Source organism: Paramisgurnus dabryanus, chromosome 23 (assembly GCF_030506205.2).
Source record: "Paramisgurnus dabryanus chromosome 23, PD_genome_1.1, whole genome shotgun sequence".
NCBI classification, from domain to species: Eukaryota; Metazoa; Chordata; class Actinopteri; order Cypriniformes; family Cobitidae; genus Paramisgurnus; species Paramisgurnus dabryanus.
This window is the reverse complement of record NC_133359.1, coordinates 3,898,314-3,920,208: the sequence shown is the minus strand read 5'-3', so window position 1 is coordinate 3,920,208 and position 21,895 is coordinate 3,898,314. Positions and strand designations below refer to the sequence as shown.

Here is a 21,895-nt window from a genome sequence, read left to right as displayed (position 1 = left end):
TGCTATAAACTTTTCAGTCTAATGTGTAAATGAAGAGTTTCGTTGCAAATGAGATAACTGTGTTTTTTTAATTTTTCAGAAATCTCGTTTTTTTTTCGTTGTGCATTCCAATTAATATCAATTCAACTGCAGTTGGTTTATTTTGATTTAAACCTTCATAACTTAAAAAAATACCGCTAAGTAGCACCATAAAACAAAATAATAACATGATAACATAATAATAAACATGTTTTGACAAAAATTTTAAAAACAGAGTTATCTTGTTTTGCAACAAAACTCTTCAAATATTGACATAAACATGATGAAAGGGTCTTAGCTGAACATAAAGATATACATGTTTGACATATTAAATTTCTTATGAGGAAAAATTTTTACATTATGGATGTGACACACATCTGGTATATGATATCACAAAACGGCAAATATCTGTAAAATTCGATGAGAGTGGTTATATACAATAAAGTACAGACCTAAGTGAACATTTTAGGAGCAGATCTGTTTGTGTGCCCAACGTTTTTCATGCTAATGATGACCTTTGCATGAAATTGTCCAACGGCTTTTGTTTCGGCGATGTGGTCAGAATCATGAGAAATGGTGAGATGGGGTTTGTGTCCCTTTAGCTTTAAAAAAGCTTTTTAAACCCTACGCTACACATTTACAATAAAACCTCCGACAAGGTTACTATTCATGCTGTAAAGTATAAACTGCAAGGCTTAAACAGAAAAGAAAAATCCATAATCGAGAACTTTATCCGCAGTGTACGAAACCATATTGCACACCATTAAGTCTCAGGAAAGCAATAAAGAGATTTACAAAAAAAGTGCACGAAAAGTTTACCAAGCGAGTTATTCCTTACTATAGTCCGCTTCAGGACGACTACACCTAAACCTGAACAGACTCTTTCACCCCCCACCTCGTTTCAACACAAAAGCATCAACCTCCGAATGCTGACAGAGGCTGTAAAACAATGCGTCATTTGAATACGGTCACGGGACAAAGCAAAGCCAGATGGACAGGAGATCTTCCCTATGCCAGCATCTGTCTCCCCATGCACAACATCTCAGTGATGGAGGCAGTAGGCACCTGTTGTCCTCTTTGGAGTTTGCATTTACACAAAAGAGGAAACCGGGGGAGGTTGTGTTTCACTGTGTCGAATTCCAACCATCTGGGAGGTGACAGCAGGTTGTGAACTAAAGAGAAACGAAATTCGATACAACAGATATATCTACATTGTAAAGACATCCACAGTGACCAACTACCTTCCTTTTTGTCCTTAGGAACTGTCTGTTAGACCCTGAAAACTAGCATAATGTTTTCCAAAACTCAAAAAATGCTAAATGTTTGGTGGTCAGTCAAGCCCAGAAATTCACAACAACAAATTACTGAATATTTTTGCATTAAAAAGACATTCTGTTTTGATGATTTTGCAAATCAAGAAACCTGACTAAGCTGAAATGTTTTGCTGACATCTTATGAAATTTGGAATGAAGTAAATGTGCTAAAATAGTCCAGTGTGTGCGTGATCACAGCGGCAGTGACAAAAGAAACGCGAGGTGGACGGAGCAGAGAGTCGGGGTGCCACGTTTACGCAACTTTTTACGCAAATGAAAACGAGGCTGCTAAGTGATAGACTCTTCAAAACTTCCATTTACAAAATGCAAACGCAACAAATTTCTTTTCATTCGTTATTCGAAAATCGTCACATTTACTTGAACATAACCGATAAATGGATTTACGACGAATTTACAGAAAAAAATAGTTCAGTTTACGTTTAATTGTGAAATCAAAATTTTTTCTAATTTCCCCAAACTTTTGTTGCTTTTCAATACCTGAACGTTACAGTGCGCGTCAGCACGGCGTCACTGTAATATACGCTGTACAATGTGAAAATAATATTTGCTTAAAAAATTACTTTAATTGGTCAAACTTAAAAAGGGACTTTTAAATAGACACTTTAAAAAATATGCTAATTTTCTAGCTCCCGTAGAGTTAAACATTTGATTTTTACCATTTTGGAATCTATTCAGCTGATCTCCGGGTCTGGCGCTAGCACTTTTAGCATAGCTTAGCATAATCCATTGAATCTGATTAGACCATTAGCATTGCGCAAAAAATAACCAAAGAGTTTTGATATTTTTCATATTTAAAACTTGACTCTTCTGTAGTTACATCGTGTACAAAGACAGACGGAAAATTAAAAGTTGTGATTTTCTAGGCAGATATGTCTAAGAACTATACTCTCATTCTGAGGTAATAATCAAGGACTTTGCTGCCGTAACATGGCTGCAGCAGGCGTAGTGATATTACGCACTGACCGAAAATAGTCCCCTGCTATTGAAAGTAAGACATTGCCGTCTTAGTATACGATGTAACTACAGAAGAGTCAAAATTTTCAAATTTCTTTGGGTATTTGTTAGCGCGATGCTAATGGTCTAATCAGATTCAATGGATTATGCTAAGCTATGCTAAAAGTGTTACCGCCAGACCCGGAGATCAGCTGAATGGATTCCAAAACGGTAAAAATCTAATGTTTAACTCTAGGAGAGCTGGAAAATGAGCATATTTTCAAAAAAGTGGAGTGTCCATTTAAGTGAAAGATTTCAGGTGAAAAAAAAAACACTTTTCGATTTAAAATTTTCACCTAAAGTGAGAATATTTCAGCTGAAATAAATTAAATTAATTAGGTGTTACCAATTAAATTAATTTTTACACTTAATCCAACTTTCGCTTTTAACAGTGTAGCGTTCGCTTCCGATAAATAATGCATTCTGTCCCAACTAGTGTTCAATAAAAGCCAATCCACCACAAGATGTTGTCTTATGTGCGTCACAGTTATGTTTTGCCTGCTGTATCGTTTTAATAACAGCTTAGGTGTTCAGCTGTGTTTGCCTTCACTTGTTTCCACTAACATATAAAGGTACAGCAGCTGAGTACATACAGGTATCACATCAGGTAGAGTTTCCATCCAAGCTGATTTTCTTAATTTACCGTTAGCGAAAGATCAGATGATCATCCCTTATTAAGAACTACAGAACAAAATGGTGATCAGTACACGCTATTTGACTAAACTTGCGAATTTTACAAAGCCATTTAAGTAATGTCATATTTCACCCCAAAATCGAAAGAAATTATTGAGAAAGTTATATATTGTATTAAAAATACTGTTTTAGTATATTTATATTTAAAAAAATTACGTAAACATACTTATATGTTTAATGTCATGATGCAAAAAAAACCTATATTTTTATCTTTATGTAAATCATACCGATATTATTTTTCTTCTGATTTTGTGGAGAAATATGAACTGGACATGATGTCGCGAGAATTACAAAACTGTTGAAAAAACATTGCTCTGAAACGTTAACACATTTTCAGGTGGAAATGTGAATGAAATGAGATCTCCATTTCTCTCCATTCCCAAAGTCAAGTTTAACGCAGATGTTGTTTTTCCCAGTGTGGTGTTTCCCCATTTCCCTTTACTAAGATACCTCCTACTGGCAATTGAAAGTGGTTGGAAGCTCGGTACACATGTATGACCTGACATCACACCCTAAAAAACAATATATGATACTGTACATACAAAATAATCAGTAAAGGTAATACTTATTTGCGGTTTCCTAATGAACTATTGCACAATGCTGCTGACTTAGCGGAAACCTAAGAGAAAGATAACAGACAATGTCCTCAAATTTCCTCCTAAGAAAGCAAGACTTCAATCCTTTTGAATAAAAGATTCGTCGTATCAGTTTTGGTCACATCTCGCAAAGAAAAGAGGCCACCACTTGATGCAGTCTGTTGGGCGTGATGGACTATTTGAAGCCAGCATGTTTACTCATGTAGGCGTGGACGTTTTGTATATGAACTCAAGTAACATAATAAAATTGAGACTTTGAAATGACACATCAAGACCTGTGCATTGATTATCGGTACAGCAGCACTAGTTACACTAAAATGTTGGTCTGGTACATCTAAGGTGAGCCTGCAATGCAAACCCTGAACCACCTTGTATTTATCCTTATCTGGTCCATCCCGTAGGCCTGAAAGTAGCATCCAGATATCCCAAATCACTCCAGGCTCTTGTTCTCAGGTCATAAGTGCACAACAAATCCCAGGGTGCCAAGAAGCCATGGTTGTAACAATAATACCTGAAGCAAAGACGTTAAATCCAGGCCTTGCATCGCCTTAAAATCGCAAATTCTCAACCAAAGATGGACCAGAAGATTCAGCAAGTGGGATTTGAACCTTTGCAGCGGCTGTGGAAAAGATTGTTTAAGATGCGGTTCCTCAGGCTCTTTTCCAAGACACGTCAGCATCTTGGCATTCAACGGCTGACAGAGCGATCAACATCTGTGCCGCGTAGTAGGTCGCCATTATGATGAGTCGGGAATGAGGCACGGGGAAACAGAACTTGTTGACGGCAATGGTGAGGTCGGACACCATGAAGAGGACGGCTCCCAGACACGCCGAAAGTTTCGTCCAGGTCCAGAGGTCGTTGGCGAGCTGGACGCCGGCGATGGCCCGCCAGCCCATGAATCCGATGAGGGCGGTGTAAACGGCCACCAAGTAGGTAAAAGGACCGGAGAGGTAGGGGTAGAGGAGACTGTAACTAAGGGCCGTGATGACGGAAATGATCAAACCTGCTCTGAAGTTTAGGGGCTTCATCCCGAAAGCCGAAGAGTAGAGAATGTGGGTGATGGCGAACATTAGCAGTCCTGATAACGGCAAAGACACAATTACCATGATAATATGACAGATTAAACACATAATAATCTTTGTACAAGATAGGGTTAGCTTTGTTTTTTTCTGTAAGTCATGGAAAAATTTGAGCTTGAGTAACTGTGTGGTTCCCAAGGGTATCTTTGGTTAACATTGCGTGGTCCCTCAACCCAGAGCTAAAAACCTCATTGAACCTTTATACAGAACAAGAGCTGCTGAATCAGGCATGATAACTCAGGGAATCTTGTACATTTATGCATTTGGTAGGCACTTTTATCCCAAGACAAAAAATCAGGGTATACATTTGATCATTATGTGTGTTGCCTGGGATCAAACCCCATGACATTTGCTCTACTAACTGAGCTACAAGAAGACTACTAAGTAAAAAACACATAACATACAGATCTTCACAAGCTCTTTTCTGGACAATCATACAACTTGAAATGATGTATTCAATCCTATTCTATTCAAATCAGAGCCACACAAATGAATTAACTCACCGTGACTAAAGTAGCCTTGCTCTTGCCAGATGAGAAATGCGTCACCCAAAGCTGAAAATATAAGTCCTGCCAGGATTTTCCTGGCACTTGAGTGGGCACCTAAAAAGCTGATGCCATGGGCTAGCAGGAAAACCCAGAGACAAAAGATGGGCAGACATTTGATGAGGGCACTAAACCAGGAGGGGCTCGAGGTGGGCAGCCACAGAACAAAGTAGACGCAGGTGGCTTTGAAGAACGGCACAAGCTTCGGGCCTTCACTTTTGACCTGCAAAAGCAATGAAGTGTTATTTATCGGTAGGGAAACTCGTCATCATTTCTATGAGAAAAAACTAAGTCAGTATGAAATAAAACTTTTTGGGGCGGTTTCCCGGACAGGGATTAGACTAGTCCTAGACTAATATAAATATAAGAGCTGTCCAAACTAAAAACAACTTGCACTGACAAATCTTTAAATACATCAGTGCCTTTTGTATGTTTGTTAAAACTAGTTATATTTCATAATTAAAAGCCTAACGCCTAGTCCTGGTTTAAGATAATTTAAGATAATCATAGATGTTATTATTAAGAACAAATTCAGTGTTTGTCTTCATATTCATTCATCAGCACGTATTAACTTGCTTCCATGTCAAAGAACCCAAATCCAGCCATGTTGCGGTATTGAAAATTTTCCTCTTAAATGTGGAAAAAACAACAAAATTGGTTTGTATGATGTCATTTGAAATCATGCGCAAAATAGTACATGAAGAGATGTTTGTAACTGTATGCTTCTTAATTCGATAGCATTTACTTTAATCAAAATGTTTCATGACACCCCACAAGTCTAATTTCGCAAGAATCACCCGCCAAAAACGTGTAAGACATTGCAAATAAATTAACTATGAACAATTACACTCAACGTGTACTGTGACACAGGCATGACAAACTGGGTGTCCTCTCCCCAGTGCTATCTTTTCTCAGATATGGAGTGTGGTAGGCCGATAAGACGAAATTCGGAAAGAATGAGAGAGAGAATAAAATGATCATGAGATGAAGGCCATGCAAAGCACTATTAAGCCTTCAAAAAGACCCAGACTGAGGCACCCTTTGGGGACCCATAGGGTCAAATTTGTCCTTCGTGATTGCACAACCACCCAATTACAAAACAGGGTAAGGTTTTGTAACTCAGAGCAGAGCTGTAGCTGTACTTACAGCTTCGCTAATCTTGAAAGAAAGTCGTCAAAGAGAAGTGTGATTACAAACATTTTCCACAAACCACAAGTGCTCCTTACCCGTGCAAAGGTCTTTGTGGTAGCCTGCATGGCTGCTAGGTTGTTGCCAAGTAGAATTTAAAGGGAAAGTTCACCTTAAAATTAAAATCGACTTTTTATAAGAAAGTCAATAGATGTGTGCTTACAATCATTTATATAAATATCTTATTTCGTGTTCAACAGAATAAAAAAAGGAAAATCATACTGGTTTGGAACAACATGACAGAATTGTTTTTATGAGGGGGGGACTATCCCTTTAAATTTTGATAATGGTTCAATGTGACTCTAAGCTTTTAGTGCTTTATCCTCAGGTGAAATTTGTTGGTAAAATAAAAATAAAAAAGATATAATAAAATATAACCGCCCAGTTCTCGTTAACAAGTAAATGTAAATATTTCTCAATTGGTCTTTAGTCTTGGAATTTGTAGTCTGGGTCTTTGGCTACAGGGGAGATGGAAAAAGTCTATTGTTAGCAAGTGTATATTTTAATCAGATTCTGATGTCCCCCTGCAGTCTGAGAAAGGTCACGTTGAAAAAGAGAGTCACTAGGAAACAAACAACGTGGGGAGATGAAGTGGAAATCATTGTATAAACACAGCTTAATGTTTTCTTAATGCAGACTATAAATGTGAGGAGACACATTCGTTTTAAATGGGGGCCTAGTGGTTAAAAAAGCCTGGTGAACATAGATCAAACTAAATATCTAGCTAGTACCATTGTGTCCTTCAGCAAGACATTTATGTGATGTTAAAGTACAATAGATAATAACCATCTAAATCTGTGGATTTTAAAGACTTATGGTTTTTCGGATGTGGGCATCCAGAGACCGGTGCCATCCTGGAAATGGTAAATTGTATGCATTCCTGTTCTATTAAATGTTAGCAATACAGAACATTTCATGGATTTTAATACATACTGTTAGCTTTGAGTCTGTTTAAATGCTGGTGTACCCCGAAGCTTAGCCTAAGAAAATATTAATTAATTGCATACAATTATTTGGTCCAATCAAATGCTTTCTAGAATAAGAACATGTCTTTGCCCCATCTGCAATTAGTGGCAATGAATGGCAAAGGCTTAAATAAGACTACCGAGACAGCAGACGACTCTGAGCCGAATCGGTGCCAAAGTCGGCCGCTTCGGTGCGGATCCAGCCCTGAGTCGTCTGCTGTCTGGGTATTTAGGCTACTGTTTGAAATAAATGCCATATTGGCATGGGTCTCCAACCCTGTTCCTGGAGGGCACCTGTCCTGCAGATTTCAGTTCAACCCCAATCAAACACTGAACCTGCTAATCAAGTTGTTTACTGCTTCCCAAAAATTAAAGGCAGGTGTAGGGTTGGAACTAAAATATGCAGGACATGACATGTGCCCTCCAGGAACAACGTAAGGGTATAGTGCGGGTATATGCAGGTATAGACGGTTTCATCTGACGCATGTGCGATGGTTACGCATCTGGAAAGGACTTAAATACATTAGCCAGGAGGTCAGACTGGGGGTAAAACCAGTACTGATTACCAGGGCCCCAAAGGTAAAGAGGGTCCTTGTAAAGTTTGGAATATATTATGGGGGCCCATCAGGACTGCCAATGCATAGTGCCCGAGATCTTGTGCAACGCCCCTGAATGTGGCGCTGTACCAGTCAAGATCTGAGGACATTTCGGACAGACATAAATAACTTTGCTGAAACAACAAAGTGAAAGTCGCGTCGCTCTTATTGCCAGAATGCACGCGCCTGTATGAAAGAGGAACAATTGGTTTGTCACGAGTGTTGCCACTAAATAAAACCGCTTAGAAAGCAAGAGAAACACAGGAAACATCGGCAGTGCAAAACTACAAAGCCTACAGGAACAATGCTGTTATGCTTAATGATGGATCATTAAATCTTTTGATAAATCAACAGCATAATTTATGATCCTGTAGCACATGGTTTGCAGAGGTAAAGTAAACATGAACGTGCTGGCCCTGATCACGTGCTCATTGTTATTCCCAAGATAACAGACTCAAGGATGCGTGCACATAGAAATACAGTATACACATACATATAGAAACATACATTTAATTTGTATGCCTTGAAACACTACACAGACAATATAACTGTATACTTATCAACGTATTCATCATACGAAAAAAGTGGTTAGTAGATACGTAATCAAAAATATGTGCGCATTTCCTCATGCATAATTATACTTTAACGAATGCATATTATACTTTAGAAAATATAGTTTCTTTGGATTATAAAGTGTTAAAACTCGATTACATTCAAATTGATATTAAGATAAAAAGCCTTTAATAAAGGAAACGGACTCACCACAGTGACAGGCGAGACCATCGTTGCCTTAATATCGTTCCTGGCTTTGCTTAACCGGTGGAGAGAAGCGTAGAGGAATAAAGCACACGGCAGATTTTACGTCCCTTTGTATGTGAGATTTGTTTTTGTCTTGTGTTTGGGACAGGCCATCATCAGTGGGAGGAGAGAAATCAGCTGTAATGTGGGTGGAGCATTTCGGTTAAAAACACACCGTGACGTCGTTCCAATTCCGTCCAATCAGAATGCAGGAATCGGCGAGCCTCACACAAATGGGGACGTAAAATACATTAATGTTTTCAAATTTCCAATTAATTCTATTATCTTTTATTATCGATTTATTTCTTATTAAATACGGTAGAAACGCAGGAATTTAATGAAAGCGATATTTAATAAACTGCGAACACACTTTTTACTGGATTTATATTGCCACCTTGTGGAAGAATTCAAAATTATCATTAGTTCGATGAGCTGTTTTTAACTCACAATTTTTGTTGAATAAATAAACAAACAAACAAACAAATATAGGCCTTTTGTCGTCATCTGTGGTGTGGTTTCATTCAGTTTTTGAACTATTTATATTATTTAGAATTTTTTTTATTGCTTAAAGAACCATACAAAAAACGAAACTATATTCAAGATACAAATCTTAAAAGTTTACAAAGAAGTCCAAATAGCAGCATAAAATATAAGTAAAGATAATAAACATAGGTAACACAAAGAAAATAAATGCAAAAAAATTACATTAATCCTAAAACCTACATTACATCCTAGAATTTCTTTGAAAATTTGCATAAATAAAATAAATGTTCCAAAGACTCAATGTCTGCTTCACAAAAAGTCCACTTATTACACTCCATATTAAATCTGTGTCGGAGGAACTCATTACAAGGATAAATATAATTAATAGTTTTAAACTGAACCTCTTTTACCTTTGGAAAAAGTGGAAAAGTGAGAAATCTTGTTCTTATTTTTTCCACTTTGTCTTTCGGGAAATCTATTAAAAATATATTATTTAGAAAGTTATTGAGCATCAGTGCATTTTTGTAGACGTGTAGATTGATAGGTAAATATTTTATATGACAAAAAAAATAGAATAAAAAATGCACAAAAGGATTTTTAATTATAACTGGTGATCTTAATTTATTATTATTATTATTTAATATTATTATTATTATTATTTACATTTCTTCTTGCTTTGCAATTTATTGCAATTTTTATAATTTTAAATTATTGCAATTCATAAGCACATTATTGTTTTATTTTCTCCATCATTTTTATTACATTAAAATAGAAAAGAAAACACGTGCTGTACATCACCGGAAGTGACGAACGAATTTGAACCGGATGACGTGGGGTTAGGCATTAGTTCTAGAAAACACAAATCTCACAGGATTTCGTTGTTCGCGTTATTTTATAGACTTTTTTGCTTAACATCATTTGATGACACTTCGTGGTAACTCATCTGATCCAGTATCATTATTCACATCGCGAAGAATCTCGTTTGTATATCTGAAAAATCCACAGTTGTTGGTGGTTTAAATGTACAACAGCTGATCCAATATGACGACCAGAAGCTAAAGCTAGTTGATTTAATCGAGGGATTTCCCTTATTCTTTCTTTTATAATACCCGTTAGATAAAACAATCTACATTCGGTTTATATTTAAAGAAGTAAAATAAGTAGATATCGGTTGGACAAGTGCTAGCTGTTTCTATTGGCTAAGTGAGCTTTGGACAGTGTTAGCAGTCACTATGGATTTCGATAGCGTGCTGTCCATCGCCTCCCAAAATCAAGGGCTTAGCAGCGTACCGGTGAGTAACATTTAAAATATGCCAACACGTATAACACCATGGCATTAGCAATGACCAAGTGCATGTGTATTGTACGACTATCATGAATGTTTCAATTGTGTTACTATTCTTAAACAACTTGGGTTGATATGATTAAAATGACGTTATATAGACATCTATGACTAAATAAAGGCCACTATTATATCCACGTGTCTGTTATTGGTTTAACTCATTTGTTTGGTTTGTAGAAACGGTACAGCTTGAAAACTGGACCCCCCAAAAAAGATGTCAAAATAAAAGGAGTCAATTCATCTGCTGTACAGGCCTTTCTGAAGAAGCAGGCCGTAGATCAAAGAAAGAAAGGTATGGACTTGTTTAAGTTATCTGAAACATTATCAGCCTTTTATTGCTATAGAAGAAACACATATTTAATATTTACTTGTGCCTTTTAGGTAGATTTCCATGTTTTGTAAAGTGTAATAAGACCTGGGGATGTCAAACAGGGTCGGGGAGTACATAATCATTATGCAAAAAATTGTTATCTGTGGAGTACTGTATCAGAATATACTTTTAAAGTAACCCTTCCAACCCTTGTATCAAACATACTAAATATGTAGTACATACTACAAAATTAGCATTAGCTTTGTATTTTCATTGTATTCATTTAAAATCTTTCTCTCTTCTCTAGGTTTCTCTCTACCCCTTTTACGAAATTAACCATGGTTGTATTACAAATAAAACAAAAACTATTGAAGTATAGTTACCACAAATTAAACATGGTTTTGCTACAGTAACATTAGTTTAATCATGGTTTTACAAGTTATTAGTACAAACACACTCACAAAGATTTTGGTTACACTTTTACTATAATAAAACCATGGTTAATTTTGTAAGGGACCACGCAAAAAATGATGGCATTAGGTGTATTCTAGTGAGTTTGACCTCATTTACATCAAATGTTTCTCACATATCTGTTCACCAAACCACATCACATTATAGGTCTTTTTGGGTCCAAAGAAATGTTCCCGACCCAAAATGACCCAATCACTTTTTTCACCCGAACTTTATTACGAATATTATTATTATTATTAGGATATTTTTTAACCTGACCCGAATGCGACCAAGTGGCAATTTTTTGGATTCAAACATAAATGACACCGACTTGTGTGCAGTCTAGTCAGACAAAAAGAGAAATGGTGGCCTCGCAACCAATTTGGCTCACAGCTCCATTTATTATCTGACGGGGACACCAAGGTTACTACTAAAATGTGCATTCAAAACTGATTGACAGGTCTGGCTCAACAAAAATGAACGCAAGTTCTTGTCAAACGGAGAGGGGTTCGGAAAAGGACTCAATGCACACACGCAAGCTAGTTTGGGTCTTCTATTCGGCAAAAACACATTCATTTTAAATTACCCGAGACCCGATGCTACTAATATTATACCTGACCAGTGTCCGAAGCACATGTGAAAGTTTTAGACACGTGAAAGGAATCAATGCGCACACGCAACCTATTTTGCACCGCAAAAAATGATTTTCAAGAAAAAATGATTTTATTGGTATTAGATTGGGTTAAGGGATGTACAATATGGTCATGCAGAGCAAGGCATTAATGTGTCCTTTATAAGCACTAATAAATAGCCAATATGTAAGCTAATAAGACACCAATAAAGGGACCAATTCTCACTTTTACCTAAAGTGTTACCAAAATTTCTTAGTATTTTTGTCTTGTTTTCAGTAAAAATATCTACATTTTTTTAATTAAGATAATAAAGATGACCTAAGCAAATAAGTCTAGTTTTTAGACAAAAAATATAAACTTTAAGTAAATTATTCCTCAAAACAAGCAAAAAAAATCTGCCAATGGAATAAGAAAAAAATTTGTGAAATAAGTTTACTTTTTTCATAAACACTTAATTAAATAAATGTTTTCTTATTCCATTGGCAGATTTATTGAACTGCAAAAAAATTATTTTCAAGAAAAAAAAATTCTTAGTATTTTTGACTTGTTTTCAGTAAAAATATCAAAAAATTCTTAAATTAAGATGCTTTTTCTTGATGAGCAAAACAACCCAAGAAAATAAGTTTAGTTTTTAGACAGAAAATATCAAATTTAAGTGATATTGTGCAAATAACTAGCCAAAAAAATCTGCCAATGGGGTAAGCACATTTTTCTTGAATTTAGTGTTTAAGAAAAACGTTAAAAAAATTTTTGCTTACCCCAATGGCAGATTTTTTTTAACTTGTTTTATGCACAAAATCACTTTAATTTTATATTTTTGGTCTAAAAACAAGACTTATTTTCTTGGGTCATTTTGCTCATCAAGAAAAAGCATCTTCATTTATTTTTAGATATTTTTACTGAAAACAAGTCAAAAATACAAAGAAATTTTTTTCTTGAAAATAATTTTTTTGCAGATCAAAAAAATCTGCCAATGGAATAAGAAATTTTTTCTTGAATTAAGTGTTTATGAAAAGTACACTTATTTCAAGAATTTTTTCTTATTCCATTGGCAGATTTTTTTGCTTGTTTTAAGGACTAATTTTTTTAAGGACTAATTTTGTCTAAAAACTAGACTTATTTTTTCTAGGCCTTCTTTATCATCTTAGTTTAAAAAATTTAGATAATTTTACTGAAAACAAGACAAAAATACGAAAGAAAGTCATTTTTTGCAGTGTGACCTGTGTCCAAGGCACACATCAAAGTTTTAGACCCGAACCCGCTTGGGTCTCGGGTCGGACCTCAGGTTTTCTTATCTATGTGGACCCGTGAAGACCTCTACATCACATACTTAAAGGGGCTTAAACTATTAAGTCTGGATCTTATTATTTCAAATGACTTTGGAAACGGTGAATTAATAATATCAGTTATGTTAATGTTTTTTTAACTGTCCCACATTGACGTTATTCCTCTCAACTGACCTATTTAAAGTTAGTTTTTTGGGGGGGAGAAGCAAGCTCATATAATGCATACTTTCATCTTTCAATTCCTCTTTTGCTGTTTATAGAAATGGAGAGTAAGAAGGCAAAAGAGGAGCTACTGGCCAAAAGAGTGGAACTCAAATCAGACAGGAAGGCACGAGCGATGGCTTCACGGACCAAGGACAATTTCCGAGGTTACAATGGCATCCCCGTTGTCGAGCAGCCCAAAAAGAGGCGATCAAAGGGGGAGATGTATGAGGAACAGGAAAGAACCGACACGTATGACGATGAGGACAATTACAACTACGAGGGTACAGATTCCGAATCCGATGAGCAGAACAGTCAGGTTAAGTTTAAGCCTCAGCCTCGTGCTGAAAACTCCAACAAAGTCGACAGCAAGCAGAAAAAACCCAGTGCTTCAGCTAGGCCCGCCCCACCACCAATGAACTTTGCAGAACTTTTGAAGCTTGCACATAAAAAACAATTCGAACCTGTTGAACTGAAACAAATAAAGAAGACCGAAGAGAGGCCTAGAACTGCAGAGGAGATTCGAGAACTCGAAATGGAGCGTAAAGTTAAAAATCAAGACAGAGGGAAGGATGTGAAACCAGACAAGAATTCAGGGCAGAAGGAAAGCAGATCTCAGTCCAGCTCAAATTCCCAAAAGAAACACATAGACGGTGACAACAGAAATGGGAAGCTGCCCAAGCAAGCTGGAGATAAGTATTCATCTGCCAGTACCAGCAAAAAGCCAAAGCCCAAAACTTCAAACGAAAGACCACATGGTTCTGCCAAACCCACCGAAAACAGAACCAACTCTGGCTCCTCGGGTGCCTTAAATAGTAAAGTTGCCATAAAGAACGGTCCCTCGTTTCAGGGTAAACAAGCACCACCCAGACCCCCACAGGGCCAAAGGCCCACAACCTCAAGTGACCTTGCCCCAAAGAAGGGCAATATCTCAGTACCTCAAGGAAAACCAAGTATTTCTGGAATTCGCAGTGGAGTTGCATCCGATCCCGCTAGATCAGGTCAAGGACTTCACAAAAGCTCAGACCGAGGTGGGCATCCTCAAAAACTGGTAAAACCAGGAAATGTACAACGACCAGGGAGCAGTGCTCCACCTCGGCCGGGTAGCAATGGACTTGTACGACCCTCTTCCGGTGATTCCTCAAAGCAACCAAGACCGGGTGGTAGTCTGCAAGGGCAGCAGATTCCTGGAGGCTCCAGGGCCCCTTTAAATGGACCAAACAGGATGAGAGGCGGTTTTTCAGGGAGGCCAGTGAATAGCATGGGCTCAGGTCCTGGTAGACCACAGTGTACTGTTGTTGCTGAGACTATTTCTTCAAAGAACTTTACACCAAGACCTGGGATGATGCCACAAAGGCCTCCAGGGGCCCAAAGGCCTCCAGGACCCCAAGGCCCCAGAACGATGATCGATGCCTCAGGTCACAGAGTCTTGGTTAGACCTCCTGGTAAGAGATGGCCAAGTTTTTTTTATATGAATTTTTTTCTCTGGTACAAGGTATTGCTTGTGTAGCTCAAGGACATAAACATGGTGGTCTACATAAAATTCAGTCAGGGTTAGATCTCTACGCTAATAATGTGCAAATTGTCATCCGCATGGGTGGAGTTTGCTCAAATTCTGGTTTTGATTTATGGTGATTTTAACAAAGCATTGGCTGGATTTTTACCATTGTGTGGTTGTTTACACACAGTGCGGACACAAAACTGCATTCAAATATAGTAATAATAATAAATTTTATTTTTAGGCGCCTTACATGACACTCAAGGACACCTTACAAACACAGTAAAACAGGCAGTAGTAATGATATATACAGTGTCAATGTCAAAACCCTAAAAAAAATATTAAAACCTAAAAAAAAAGTGAATTTAAATATAATAAATATAAAAGTGAATTTTGCATAATAGGTCCCCTTTAAAGGCCTTTTATGAAAGTTGCACAATATTTGCAAGGAGAATAGACAGGGTTGTAATGTAAATGTTTTTGAAGTATGAAATTACATCGGTGAGCACGTAATCATCTGTCTAGTCTAAGTAGACTTCAACAGTAAGTGCATTACTAGTTAGGGATGCACCGATACCACTTTTTTGGAATACGAGTACGAGTACTTGCATTTCAGTACTTGCCGATACCGAGTACTTAATAAAAAACATGATTTAAATTTACAGGTAACAGCTTTAGTCATATAATTTAACAAAAAAACAAGGGACTAGTTTTCCAGTTTGTTGTAAACTCTGCCTCTTTGGACAACACGAGGCATTAACCCCTTACACGCCGCTCAAACATAGACATTTCTCAGACTGTGGTATCGATCCCTGGTATCGGGGGGACTTTTAACGAGTACGAGTACTTTAGAAAATGTGGTATCGAGGCCGATACATGATACCAGTATCGGTGCATCCCTAATACTAGTAGTAATTTGCCAAGGGATAAGCCGCAAATATTTTAAGTCGCATTTATTATCCTGGACATGTTAAAGAATCTTAAATGTTGTTTTTGTGGTGCTTAGTGAGGTAATGCAAGTTAGTATCATAGTAAGTGCTTGTTGTGATTAAGTTGTCATAAGTGGTCATCCTGGTTATATATATATATATATATATATATATATATATATATATATATATATATATATATATATATATATATATATATATATATATATATATATATATATATATATATATATATATATATATATATATATATTAGGGCCGGGACTCGATTAAAAAAATTAATTTAATTAATTTTAGGCTTTGTAATTAATTAATCGAAATTAATCACATTGTAATCACATATAAATATTTGACCTGAGAACATTGAGAAGTTATTTTTTCACATGGATTTTTAGTAACGTTATACCATGAATAATGACTGAATACATAAGCTTAAGCAACAAAATATTGTTTATTTTTGTTCAACCAAGTCGTTGTACTCGGGCTAACGTCCACGCTAGCTGCTATATGTTTTGCATTGAGATGATACTTGAGGCTCGATGTGCTGCGGTGATATGTGAATTCCTTGTTGCATAGCTTACACACAACCATGCTCTCATCGACGCTTCCATCCATTCTTTTTTATAAAAAAAATTCCCATCCACGGGGCCAACCAAAGCGATCTCATCAGCTTCTTCGTTCATGTTCACTGTGGTTTGTTGTTGTCTGAAGTCATGAACGCTAGTTGGTGCTCCAGTATAATTGGTCCGCCGAATCTCATCCAATGAGAAATGTTCTGTGGTGCAAAAATAAGTGCGATTAAAATGCGTTAAAATGTTTAACGCGTTATTTTTTGTGTAATTAATTAATCTTAATTAATGCGTTAAAATCCCGGCCCTAATATATATATGGTTACATTACTCATAGTTAATGATGAAAATAAGATTGTAATAAATGCCCATTTTCTGACGTTTTGTTATAATATGTATAACGTGGCAACCATTTGTTGACATATGTCTAATTTTTAAGTGACATTTAAATGTAAACTTTTCCTGTTTGATTTCGAAGGACCACCGCTGCCGCCAATAACATCCAGCTATAAACGACCGTACGAGGATGAAGAAGATGAGTACGACTCAGAAATGGAGGACTTCATTGACGATGGCGACCAAGATCCAGATGAAATTTCAAAACATATCAGGGAAATCTTTGGTTATGACAAGAACAAGTGAGTTTATGTTTATTTTGTCTTGAATCAGAATATACCAATCAAACCAAAATGTGAATGCTTCTTTGCGATAGTTAAAGGGACACTCCACTTTTTTTTTAAATAGGCCCATTTTCCAGCTCCCCCAGAGGTAAACATTTAGATTTTTACATTTGATGTTTTGGAATCCATTCAGCCGATCTCCGGGTCTGGTGCTACCACTTTTAGCATAGCTTAGCACATTGCATTGAATCCAATTAGACCATTAGCATCGCGCTCAAAAATAACCAAAGAGTTTTGATATTTTTCCTCTTTAAAACTTGACTCTTCTGTAGTAACATCGTGCACTAATACTGGTGGTAAATTAAAAGTTGTGATTTTCTAGGCAGATATGGCTAGGAACTATACTCTCCTCTGGCATTATAATCAAAGACTTTGCTGCTGTAACATGGCTGCAGGAGGCGCAATGATATTACGCAGCAGCTGAAAATGACTATTTCAGTATCTAGTATAATACCCCTTAGTATCTTCCAATAGCAGGGGACTATTTTCGGGCACTACGTGATATCATTGTGCCTCCTGCAGCCATGTTAGGGCAGCAAAGTCCTTGATTATCTTATCCATATCTGCCTAGAAAATCGCAACTTTTAATTTTCCGTTGGTCTTAGTACACGATGTTACTACAGAAGAGGAAAAATATCGAAACTCTTTGGTTATTTTTTAAGCGCAATGCTAATGGTCTAATCAGATTCAATGGATTATGCTAAGCTATGCTAAAAGTGGTACCGCCAGACCCGGAGGTCAGCTGAATGGATTCCAAAACGGTAAAAATCAAATGTTTAACTCTAGGGGAGCTGGAAAATGAGTATATTTTCAAAAATAGTGGAGTGTCCCTTTAAACAGTTACCAGAAGTACTAGCATAGGGCGCGCCACAATCTTTTTGCCAAGGTTTGCATATGGTGGTGTGTTCTCAATGACTGCTTTCCTTAAATTATATCCTATATATATATATATATATATATATATATATATATATATATATATATATATATATATATCCAATATATCGCCTTGCTTTACAGTATGGCAACGTATCACAACATATAGCATCGCAATCCCTTTCAAAGATTCATGCTACTAAACAGGAATGCAATGCGTTGAATTTGCACCTAAAGCTCGTGTGTTTCTGGCCATAAAATACAAAGTGGCTTAATGTTGTATTCTTCATTTTGCCAGGTATAAAGATGAAAGTGACTATGCACTGAAGTTTATGGAGAGCAGTTGGAAAGATCAGCAAAAAGAAGAAGCTAGAAGGTAAGCCAACAATTTCATTACTACTGGAAAAATACCAATTCTGAGCAAACTGATTTGGTTTTCCTCATCATCATCACCAAATCATCACGCTGTTTGCCTCTTTCTGTGTGTTTTCTGTTATTGCTTTGTCCTGATTGTCTGATAAGCCTGCGAATGGCAGTGTTTGAGGACCAGGAGGAGGAAAGACGAGAGCTCGAGGAGATGCAACGCAAGAATCCCAAGAAGAGAAAAATCTGACATAACTGTGTTTGACAGACTGATATTCCCTATGCGCAGAGGACCTTTGATCATAGCGTGTTTAATGACTTCTTTTCTTGTTTCTGCTTCTTCAGTTTACGTCTCGGTATCAAAGAAGACGAAGAAGAAATGCTTTTGGAGGAGCAGGAGATTAAGAGAAAACTAGCAATGAAAGCGAAGCGGAAAAAGCTTTAATTGAAAGTATACGATGGTATCTTATTAAAATGGATGGGAATGAAAGGGTTCGGGCAGAACCCAGTGGAAAGGAAATGAGTTGCCTTCCTTGTGCCACAGATGTTGTTACACTATTTATTTGAAAGCCCACGGGAGCAGGTTGCACTACCGAAAGCCCATCTTTTGCAGCTGAGCTTCAGAGAATATATATAAAAATAATATCTGAGAATCACAATGTCAATTTTTTTGTATAAGTAATGAAGTTACATTACATGTGGAGGCCTTGCATTTCAAGCACCAACAGCTTTGGTCCTAAATTAGGGAATCTTGTTTTATTATTTGTACTATTTAATTGGCGAAGAGAGACAGAGACTGCCATTTTTGCTATGTATTTTTTGTTAAAGTGATTTGACAAATATTGTTGTCCTGTCATTTGTTCTTCATATCTTAGGAGTGAAATTTCATGTAGGACGATACAGTCCATTTCTGTTTATTATTAATTTTGTTCTTTTAACTTGCAACATAGCATAATGTGTTCCCGTAATGCAAATGAAAAACCTTTGAATATTTTTCTAAGAACCTTTTGAGGTGACTCTTGCTTCATCTAACAGTATACGTTACTTCCGCTTTCCCGCAAAGTAGAAAGTCCGCAGTGATTACGTGTTTTTGACGTATTTCCCCTGGAAGTTAGCAGGACACAGAGGTTTTCATAAGCCCTCGATCTAACGATCCAAATTGTCAGTTTAACAATAAACATGCAGGAATGAAAAAAATAAATTGCAAGAATTGCTTGGTTTTTTAATTCTCATTTTAATGGACCCCAACACTTAACAGTTTTAATGTAGTTTAAAATTGCAGTTTCAAAGGACTCTAAACGATCCCAAATGAGGCATAAGGGTCTCATCTAGCGAAACGATTGTCATTTTTGGCAAGAAAAATAAAAAATATGCATTTTTAAACCACAACTTATCGTCTTCCTCCTGTTGTGTGACGCGCCAATGCGGCCTCACGTCAAGAGGTCACGTATGACGTATGCGAAACTACACATTGAATGATACTTATTAATGTATTTGTGTCAGTTTATTCTTTAAAATGGTCCGCAAATGTGCATTTCATATGTAACACGTGACCTTTCTACGTCATTATGCAATTACGTGAGGTCGCACTGACTCGTCACATAGCCGGAAGAAGAAGAGAAGTTGTGGTTTAAAAGTGCATATTTTTATGCACATTTTTACCAAAAATGACAATCGTTTCGCTAGAAAAGACCCTAAAGTCTCGTTTGAGATCGTTTAGAGTCCTTTATAACTGCAATTTTAAACCGCATTAAAACTGTTAATTGTTGGGGTCCATTAAAGTCCATTAAAATGAGAAAAATCCTGTAATGTTTTCCTCAAAAAACAATTTCTTCTCGACTGGACAAAGAAAGACATCACGGTTTGGATGACATGGTGGTGAGTAAATTATCTGGATTTTTTTTAAGAAAATGAACTAATCTTTTAAGTTTAAGGGAAACATAAGGGTGAACTTAAGGGAAAATTACACTTAAGGTGCTTTATGCAACCAGGCCCTTTACTGCTAATTGGCTACAAGTGTGTTTTGGTACTCGGCTGACTACCTTATTCAAAGTGTTTTTCAAAAGTCATGCACCCCTCCTTTAAATGTAAAACTTGCACCACTAACTCACACTAAGTCATATAGCCTCTTCTGACAGCGTGTGTGTGTATGTATGTATATGTGTGTATGTATATATATATATATATTAGTACAGTACTGTGCAAAAGTCTTAGTCATGCCACCATTATATTTGTTGTTTTAGCAATGGTCTCTTTATTAGAATACAACCAGAAAATACAAGAAATTTGTATGTAGTATTAAAAACTGTATAAAAATATAAGCTCAATTGTAAACTCCACTTGAGCAGCAGGCAACTCCAGGATTGGGTGCCATATTTCTTACTTTGTTTTACTGAACTTTTAAATAAACAGAGTACCCTTAGAAGAGTAAAAAACAACAAGTGAGCAAAATAAGAATTAAATAATAACATGCATATAAAAAAGAAGGGTAAGAAAAAATTATTAAATAAATAAATTTAAAACTAAAACAAATAAAATTACGATAGGCCCTAATAGCCGTTTAGATTTTATATCTAAATTCTAATTTCTAGGATCCTAATTTACAAGTGTGAAAAAATTTTGAATGGACATTAAAACAAACCTCATCAAAGCTGGTGTTGATGGCCTAAGACTTTGGTACAGTGCTGTTTATAACATAAATCATTTCAGATCATTTTCATTTTTCTATATAATTCAGGTACAAATGCAGCCAGTGTGACAGAACAATATCCAAATTATATAATATCAAGGCAAACATCTTTAATTCAGCAAAACTTTATTCCGATTTACAGCTTTTTAAATATTAACAATTTATTAATTACATTCACAATTATTTAAAAAATATAACATGTACAACAGTTTCATAGTAGGGGTTTCATTTTTCCTGTTATCTCCTAACAAAGCATGTAACTGTAACCTTCTGGCAATTATTATGACTTCAGATGTAGGAAGTAGGACATTACAGAATATTTTCATAAGCTCATGAGGTTTGTATACTAAAGTAAACTCAACCAAACCCAGACAGCACACATACATCGTCTATCTGATATCTGCTTTTACTTCTGTAAGGAGTTTTTTATTGTTTCCTCATCTGCAAAATGTTTCCTGACAGATGTCATATAGACATACTGAAGATGTCTGATTTGGAAAAAAAATAGACCTTTGTCAGATGTTTTTACACATCAGATCTCCAGATCTTTAGCAGACATCCTATAGATGTACCTGTGCTATCTGGGCATTAATATCACCACTAAATGTCTGTCATGTTTTACAACATACTGTAAAAGATTAATATTATTGATGTGTTGATATTGTAAAGTTAATATTGTTTGATGCCTTTAACGGTGTAAAGCTCAGATGACACTGAAACAAGAGTTTTCTCTAAAAAACAAAACAACAACAGTATTATGA

The 21,895-nt window shown here is 36.3% G+C and overlaps 3 protein-coding genes across 5 annotated transcripts in view; 1 reads left to right on the top strand and 2 right to left on the bottom strand.

Moving 5' to 3' along the window:
• Positions 1 to 2,068: 2,068 nt before the first annotated feature.
• On the bottom strand, positions 2,069 to 8,933 carry tmem86a (transmembrane protein 86A). The gene is made up of 3 exons (XM_065277533.1): positions 8,770 to 8,933; positions 5,217 to 5,481; positions 2,069 to 4,712 (listed from the first exon to the last, which is right to left on the bottom strand). Exons 1-3 carry the CDS (start codon positions 8,788 to 8,790, stop codon positions 4,285 to 4,287), a joined length of 714 nt encoding a protein of 237 aa, XP_065133605.1. The 5' UTR covers positions 8,791 to 8,933; the 3' UTR covers positions 2,069 to 4,284.
• A 1,176-nt stretch (positions 8,934 to 10,109) lies between these two features.
• spty2d1 (SPT2 chromatin protein domain containing 1) lies at positions 10,110 to 19,597 on the top strand. 3 transcript variants are annotated; one of them, XM_065277530.2, is made up of 6 exons: positions 10,110 to 10,580; positions 10,808 to 10,922; positions 13,569 to 14,954; positions 17,005 to 17,164; positions 18,381 to 18,458; positions 18,605 to 19,597. In XM_065277530.2, exons 1-6 carry the CDS (start codon positions 10,521 to 10,523, stop codon positions 18,693 to 18,695), a joined length of 1,890 nt encoding a protein of 629 aa, XP_065133602.1. In that variant the 5' UTR covers positions 10,110 to 10,520; the 3' UTR covers positions 18,696 to 19,597. The 3 variants fall into 3 exon arrangements, with proteins under 3 accessions (XP_065133602.1, XP_065133601.1, XP_065133604.1); XM_065277529.2 differs by having other exon boundaries at positions 18,791 to 19,594; XM_065277532.2 differs by lacking the exons at positions 10,110 to 10,580; positions 10,808 to 10,922 and adding an exon at positions 11,288 to 11,490 and having other exon boundaries at positions 18,791 to 19,594.
• A 2,187-nt stretch (positions 19,598 to 21,784) lies between these two features.
• LOC135768282 (beta-1,4 N-acetylgalactosaminyltransferase 2-like) overlaps positions 21,785 to 21,895 on the bottom strand; it is a 51,604-nt gene continuing 51,493 nt past the window's right edge. Inside the window, exon 12 of the mRNA XM_065277525.2 lies at positions 21,785 to 21,847. The gene's annotated coding sequence lies outside the window, so the exon portion shown is untranslated. The remainder of the gene's footprint in view (positions 21,848 to 21,895) is intronic.

What these genes read in the sequence shown, in the direction of transcription:
- tmem86a (XM_065277533.1), bottom strand. Translation starts at nt 8,790, where the DNA reads ATGGTCTCGCCTGTCACTGTG. An exon ending in TGGTCTCGCCTGTCACTGTG is followed by an intron (nt 5,482 to 8,769) that starts GTGAGTCCGTTT and finishes TTGCTTTTGCAG; the next exon opens with GTCAAAAGTGAAGGCCCGAA. An exon ending in GCAAGGCTACTTTAGTCACG is followed by an intron (nt 4,713 to 5,216) that starts GTGAGTTAATTC and finishes TGCCGTTATCAG; the next exon opens with GACTGCTAATGTTCGCCATC.
- spty2d1 (XM_065277529.2), top strand. Translation starts at nt 10,521, where the DNA reads ATGGATTTCGATAGCGTGCTGTCCATCGCCTCCCAAAATCAAGGGCTT. An exon ending in AAGGGCTTAGCAGCGTACCG is followed by an intron (nt 10,581 to 10,807) that starts GTGAGTAACATT and finishes TTTGGTTTGTAG; the next exon opens with AAACGGTACAGCTTGAAAAC. An exon ending in CAAAAAGAAGAAGCTAGAAG is followed by an intron (nt 18,459 to 18,790) that starts GTAAGCCAACAA and finishes CTGCTTCTTCAG; the next exon opens with TTTACGTCTCGGTATCAAAG.